This window comes from Brassica oleracea, chromosome C9 (genome assembly GCF_000695525.1).
Source record: "Brassica oleracea var. oleracea cultivar TO1000 chromosome C9, BOL, whole genome shotgun sequence".
NCBI lineage: Eukaryota > Viridiplantae > Streptophyta > Magnoliopsida > Brassicales > Brassicaceae > Brassica > Brassica oleracea.
The window spans coordinates 28,239,783-28,247,442 of NC_027756.1; the positions used below are offsets into that span (position 1 = coordinate 28,239,783).

Here is a 7,660-nt window from a genome sequence, read left to right on the forward strand (position 1 = left end):
AAAAAAAATAAAAACAACAAATGGTTATTTTCAAATAATGGATGTAATTTACATTATACTATCATTTAACAAGTATTAGATACGTTTTGATATATCATTATTTTCTATTTCCAGAAAAAAATAAATTGTTAAACATCAATATCATCTACGTTAAGTATACTAACAGCACAAATTCAAACATCACAAAAAATATTTACATAAACATTATAATACAATAATTAAATCAAAAAATACAATTCAAAAAAATATATTCAAAAGAATAGTTATATACTTAATATTTGAAAATCAAAGATATTTTTGCTAAAATTGTACTTATCTGGCCAAGGAGATCGACCATCTTTTTACGGATCGATCGATTGTTGAGCATGTGGTCGATCCGAAAATACTTTGCAGTTTAATTAAATATCTAAAACATTTATTCCAACAATCAACATATAGTTTTGCTAAATATGATAACTAGATAGCCAACAAAATTACAAAAAATATTTAAATAGTAAAAAATATGTTAATTTAACGTTATAAAATTTAAAAATAAATTTTAATTATGACATGCATCTTAACATTTATATAAATATATATTATAACATAAATATAAATAATGTAACAACTTAAATTAGAAAAAAAATAAAAATCCCGGGCTACCCCTAGTCAATAATAATGCTAAGGACTTAATTTGGGTCTTACTGTAATGATGCTCTAATAGGTCCCCCACTCGGACACATTTTCGTTCCAATTCCCACACAGTGACCACTCCTTTTCACAAATTTGTTTCAAATCCACCCAAAAATAAAGCAATTAAGACTTCAGGGAAGTCAAACAAAATTACAAATAAACATTAAGGACCATTTTGAAATTTCCACTACAGTTGTCATGGAACCTTCGCTGCAACCTGCTGCAACGCTACTTACTCGGTGTATCCACCTGAAACCAGAAACTCTCTATATATAGAGGATCAAACTCACTTCCCAAGACATCAAACCAAGCATTAAAAATCTCAACAGAACAAAAACAAACCCAACTTATTAAAACCCCTTTTGAAGAAACAAAAATGGTAGCTTTGACTGCAGAGAAGCAAGACCAGAACCTACTGTCGAGAATGGCCGCCGGTGACGGACACGGCGAGAAATCAGCTTATTTCGATGGCTGGAAAGCTTATGAAGAAAACCCATTTCACCCAATTGATAGACCCGATGGAGTTATTCAGATGGGTCTCGCTGAAAATCAGGTAACTACAAAGGAAAAAAAGATCTAAACTTTTTTTTTCTCTTTATCTTTCTATAAACCTAAAAACCTAATCTTTAACTTCTCAAATTGTGTAGCTTTGTGGAGATTTGATGCGTAAATGGGTTTTAGAACACCCGGAAGCTTCGATTTGCACAGCTGAAGGTGTGAATCAGTTCAGCGACATTGCGATTTTTCAGGATTATCATGGCTTGCCTGAATTCAGACAAGTAAGTTGGATATTTCTGGTGATCTTACAAAACACAATCACTTTTGTCTGAATGATTATTAAACTTAATTGTTGATTTCTCTTATTGTCTTCAGGCTGTAGCGAAGTTTATGGAGAAGACAAGAAACAACAAAGTGAAGTTTGATCCTGACCGGATCGTCATGAGCGGCGGCGCAACCGGAGCGCACGAGACGGTTGCTTTCTGTTTAGCCAATCCCGGCGACGGTTTCTTGGTTCCGACTCCTTATTATCCAGGGTATGTTTTGTTCATGAAATCAGATTAGTATTCGGTTTAATCTAGTTTTGGTTTGGTCTAACTTGGTTTTGATTTGGTTTCAGGTTTGATAGAGATTTGAGATGGAGAACCGGAGTGAATCTTGTACCGGTTACTTGTCATAGCTCCAACGGGTTTAAGATCACGGCGGAAGCCTTGGACGCTGCGTACGAAAACGCGCGTGTATCGAACATTCCGGTTAAGGGTTTACTCATAACCAATCCTTCCAACCCGCTCGGTACGACGTTAGACCGGGATTGCTTGAAATCTTTGGTTAAGTTCACCAATGACAAAGGGATTCACCTTATTGCTGATGAGATCTATGCAGCAACTACTTTTGGTGAATCCGAGTTTATCAGCGTCGCAGAAGTAATTGACGAGATCCCCGATTGCAACACCGATTTGATCCATATTGTCTATAGTTTATCAAAAGATATGGGTCTGCCCGGTTTAAGAGTCGGTATAGTATACTCTTACAATGACCGGGTGGTTCAAATTGCCAGGAAAATGTCGAGTTTCGGTTTGGTTTCGTCTCAAACGCAGCATCTGATCGCCAAAATGTTATCCGACGAAGACTTTGTAGACGAATTCATCCGCAAGAGCAAACTACGGTTGGCTGAAAGACACGCAGAGTTAACCACCGGTTTAGACGGTTTAAGCATTGGTTGGTTAAAGGCCGGAGCCGGTTTGTTCATATGGATGGATTTAAGAAACCTTTTGAAGACGGCTACATTCGACTCGGAGATGGAGCTGTGGCGTGTGATCGTCCACAAGGTGAAGCTGAACGTTTCTCCAGGCGGTTCGTGCCACTGCCACGAACCGGGATGGTTTAGAGTATGTTTTGCGAACATGGACTACCAGACAATGGAGACCGCTCTAGAGAGGATCAGAGTGTTCACTAGTCAAATTGAAGAGGAGAGTCTGATACTGACTAAACCGATGGCTAAGAAAAAGAAGTGTTGGCAGAGTAGCCTCCGGTTAAGCTTTAAGGACACGAGACGGTTCGAGGAGGGCTTCTTCTCTCCTCATTCACCGGTGCCACCTTCTCCGCTTGTTCGTGCACAGATATAAGACCGTTTCAGTTTTTGACTAGACCAAGCTGTCGTAAATTGAAAGATAAAAATTATTTAACATTGATTGTGACATTTTGTCTAATTAAATGTATAGCTACTACTGTCAAGTTGAATATTTTTATAATGTATCTCTTGTAAGTTTAACCAGTTGAATAATATAATATGAGAAACCATAATTTCTCTAATCGTTATTAAAGGTCTATACCAATGTGTTTTCTAACAAGAACATTTCTGTAAAATATCAGTAAAGAAAACTCAAATTTAACCAAACCGTTTATCCAACCAGCATAACAAGGAATCAGACATGATAAAACCGGTGAACAACTTGTAGCGCCTCGACCGTCCACAACTAATCAAGCATAAATGTTTTTTATGATGAAATTGGTAGATATCAAAGTTTAAGTATAAAAGCAGGACTGGATTAGTTGAGGTTGGAATTGAGGGAAAAATGAACATATGTTGTTAAAATGCTGAAATAAAGCCATAGGTATTGGGCCCTATAGTTAGGAAGGAAAAAATTGTTGGACCACCACTTGTAAATTGAGAAAAGCCACTACAAGAATTAAAGTATTAAACTTTTTTGGGCAAAAACTAAAGTGATCATCAACGTAAACGTAAGAAGAACAAGCCAAGGAATAAAGAGTTATTTCTTATAACGTAGTTTCTAATTTTTGTAATGTCATTTGCTTCGAGCCAATGGATGTTAATCATCATGTACATATTGTTCTTTCAATTCCTCAGTAGGGTTTGAAGAAAATTTCAGGGAAAATATGTACAAAACTATTTAAGCACCAAGTAGGGAATATCCAAATACCCTCTATAGCATTTGCTGAGCAGAGCTTAAGGGATTGAGTATATGACACACCCAGAGGCGGACCCACGTTGGATAAAAGGGTTGCACCTGCCACAGGTTAAAATTATATATTAGCAAGTTTGTATAACGTAATTGAAAAATACATAGCTCAATTGGTGTTTTTATTTCCTTCTTGACCCCCCTTTGACTGAGTCACCTGGGTTCAAATGCCCTACATTACCTGTTTTTCCTTTTTATTTAATTTTAATCTGGGCCAAGCCCAATTAGTGACACCCCTTAAAACTTATCTTGGGTCACTGGACACACCTATCTTATCGCTCGATGCAATGCTTTGAAGCGATGATGATAAGTGATAACATGGTATATCAAGCTCTCTTGAACACTCTTCATTTGATCTAAGTCTGATGATTTTCTACTTTATCTGATGATTTTTTGATTCATGCAGATTACTTAGCCTCGTTGAACCGAAACAAAAGTAGCAGTATCACTAATGTAATGTTTTTACAAAATCAATACTCGCATTAATTTCTTTTCTTTTCTTTTTTCTGATTAAGAAGAAGGGAATATGTGATTACCACCCACTAATAATTCATATGAGTTTCAATCCTATCCATACAACATACATATGTTTGCATACACAAAGAATGACATTTTGCTTTCTTACCAGAGAAGTTTCGTTAAGAAATGTTTTGATCTTTAGAGATACATATGTTATGTACGTAGTAAGTCATCACGTTTTCACAGCTAATTTTCTAACGACAAAACTAATATAATAGAAAAGGTTATTTAATTTAATGCATTGATGTGTTCTGTTTGTTCCTCTAATTCTTCAAGTGGATAGGTTAATGTTTGTTGTTGTTAGCATAGCTAGTGGGGAATAATCAACATGGCATAGTGTCTTAATTTTATTATCACGCGAGTTTAGCTGTCCAAATATTCTGTGACAATGTACTAATCTTCAAATGGAGGGAAACAAGAATCCGTTTCACCTTCGTTTTTTTATAAAGTGTCACTACAAAAATAATATTTCATCTTCTTCACAAAAATGTCACTTTAACTTTTCCACACAAATTAAGAAAACTAACAAAAAATCATTTTGTCCATCATTAATGTATTAACAAAAATTCTTTCTCCAATTAATACATTAGATCAATAAGGTTAAAATTGAAATATTGTTTACAAATTTGCATTGAAAATGTAAAATGACATTTTTTATGAACCAAAATTAAAATGCTAAAATGACTTGAAAACGGGAGAGAATATGATATAATGACAGATTATTCTATTTCTGAAACTTGAATTAATTTACTTTCTGTTGTTAAAATTTTAAATTCATTTTTAATTTGAAAAATAACTCAGAGTGTTCATTATATTTTTTGAATAATATGTAAAATTTATTCAGAAAAAAGTATTTGTAACAGCTATTGCTACTTTAGCTAGAAAAAATTCCTACGAAACAGAGTACATTTGTTTTGACTATCTAGCAGAGAGCCAAAGTTGCAGAACCCCTTCATGGTTTCGAATCCCTTTCGAGATGATAAGTAGACATTGGGTTCGAACATGTCTATCTATCATAGTGGTCAGCTACCTCGCTAGAATCTGCTGTTGTCCATGTCGTCGGTTATTTTGTTCCCTCCAAATCGAATGTAGAGCTACTTGAAAGCTGTAGCGTATCAGATAGAGCTTCAGCGGCGAGATAATATGCAAGTATCACAAACCAAACCCGACCAAACTTCTCGAGAATAGCTGCATCCAAAAAAGAGATGATCTCTTGTCTCCAACTGTTGTTGACACAAAACACAAGTTGCGTCAATACCAACGTTCCATAAAATGATAACCTAGGAAACCAATGAGAGCAATGAATTCATATTCATTCCTTAGTATTTATACCATTTATGAAGAATATTTATTACATACAATTCCTCGCCATTTCCTTTATTTAAAAAAACTATAGAATAAAAACATTCATTTTGAAAATCAGTAAAAACAAGAGTAATAACTATTCTTTTTCTTTCTTTTATTTGATTTCTACTCATTTTTTCCTTTATTCCTATTATCATTTTAATTGTCACCTTATAACCTTAATAACAAAAGCATAACATATGATTTACTCATCACTGGGAGTCTGGGCCACGATGTTTCTCCAGTTCATTGAATGCAACTATAATTTCTTCGACCATTTACATACCTAGAAGTCTGCGCCATACGTGAATAAGTTAGTACACTTGAAGTGGATAACTCTATGTAGAGGTGTTTCTTAATTGGGAGTGTATACAGTCATTTTGGGTTTTGTATGAACTTGATAATAGTAAAATAAAACTGAATAATTATTTTTCTTGCAACTATATTAATCAAGAGAGAACACTGTTATTGCTAGGGATCCATACATTCATGGATTAAATTTGGACATAAATTTATAACTACCACCGATGTCGTTATGTTCTTGAATTTATTTAAAAATCAATAAAATAGAGATAAAATAATGCTAGAAAATCTCAGTAACGTGGACGGTCTCGGCTATGGGCTGTGGCGGCTATACTAATGGTGGGAGCAGGTATTCGGTAACATACATTAATTCCATAAGACAAATTTAAGTCTAAGCAAGGATTGTTTATTTAATTTTCAAGAGTTATAATGTAAGGATTATATTTTATTGCATGTGTGTATTTATTTATGATCCAGCAGAAAACAATCTCATAAGACGTATAATTAAATTGCCTATACAAATATTCCACCCAATATGTATATTAATTCTGGTTTGACATGCTTAATGATTAATGACATATGTGCGCACATTCGAGCTATTAAAGAGTCTACGAGACATGCATATGACATATGTGAACAGTATTTAGTGAAATGCTTAATGATTTAACGTTTATATGTAGCAGGTTGATATATTAGATAAAAAATGTAGATCAAGATGAATGTTACTTAAGTTCAAAAAAAAAAAAAAGATGAATGTTACTTAAGTTAAAAAAAAAAAGATGAATGTTACTTGATCATAGAAAATGCAAATATCCGATAAATATTACGTGAATGATTTTTGCATTTGAAAATAACATTCGTCAAGATTAGTTGTTGTTTGATAATTGGGTTGTTAATTAACAACCATAATTAAAAATATTGATGGTTAGATTTATTACAAATATCCTTATGTCACATGCAATCATTTGTCTACCAAATGCAATTAATAACTTTCGAGTTTTCGAGGAAACAAACATTTATCGAAATTCTCAGCTATGTAGCCTTTAAATTCCATGCACGAGCTACCTATGCTGACTAGTAAATAAAAACAAAAAGTTAGAATAGTAACAGCAGCCATCATCTGTACGTAACATCACGAAAAGATAACAATATAATTGTAGTGTATTATTTAGCTTTGGGTTTTTTGTAGTGTCCTGGCATGACAAGTTGAATAAATTATTTCTTTCAAAAAAGGTTGAAGAAATTACGAAGAAAAAAAGTAGCACGAACACTGCAAGAAATCAGTCATATAGCTACCGATTTTTTCGTAGCTAGAGAGGAAAATCCGTAGCTATAATGCAAAAGGCGACGGATGGCTACGGATTGGAACCGTGGCGTCAGCGTCGACGCTAAACCCAATCTGTCGCCATTCCGTAGCTTGCTAGCGACGGATTTTGCGAGGAAACTAGTTGTAGCTATTAGCGAGGGCATGGTTACAGAGTGTTCTGTCGCGCAATAGCAACAGCATTGCTACAAAGTGTTCTATTGCTAAATAGCTACAGAGTTTAGCTACTATATTTCTTCAGCTAAGTCATAGCCATATAAATAAATAAATTTAAAAAAAAATCATAAAACATTTTTGAATTAATTCATTAAAATTATAATACAAATATGGTTTATATACATCTTACATATATAGACATATATATCACGCGCTCCGTCACACGCTCTGTCACACGCTCCGTCACCGGCTCATCCACGCTCCGTCACCGGCTCTTCCAAGCTCCGCCCTTGCTCTTCCACGCCTCGCCACCGGCTTCGTTACTCGCGGAGTGGCTGAAGCGATGACTATAACTGAAGAAGTC

At 34.5% G+C, this 7,660-nt stretch overlaps 1 protein-coding gene across 1 annotated transcript; it reads left to right on the forward strand.

The window, feature by feature from the left end:
- The first annotated feature begins 948 nt into the window (after positions 1–948).
- On the forward strand, positions 949–2,988 carry LOC106319341 (1-aminocyclopropane-1-carboxylate synthase 6). The gene is made up of 4 exons (XM_013757633.1): positions 949–1,225; positions 1,320–1,451; positions 1,546–1,706; positions 1,790–2,988. The coding sequence occupies exons 1-4, from the start codon at positions 1,049–1,051 to the stop codon at positions 2,793–2,795; spliced, it is 1,476 nt and encodes a 491-aa protein (XP_013613087.1). The 5' UTR covers positions 949–1,048; the 3' UTR covers positions 2,796–2,988.
- Positions 2,989–7,660: the final 4,672 nt, after the last annotated feature.

Coding starts and splice junctions, on each gene's coding strand:
- LOC106319341 (XM_013757633.1), top strand. CDS start 1,049: ATGGTAGCTTTGACTGCAGAGAAGCAAGACCAGAACCTACTGTCGAGA. Junction 1,452..1,545: donor GCTTGCCTGAATTCAGACAA/GTAAGTTGGATA, acceptor TATTGTCTTCAG/GCTGTAGCGAAGTTTATGGA. Junction 1,707..1,789: donor CCGACTCCTTATTATCCAGG/GTATGTTTTGTT, acceptor ATTTGGTTTCAG/GTTTGATAGAGATTTGAGAT.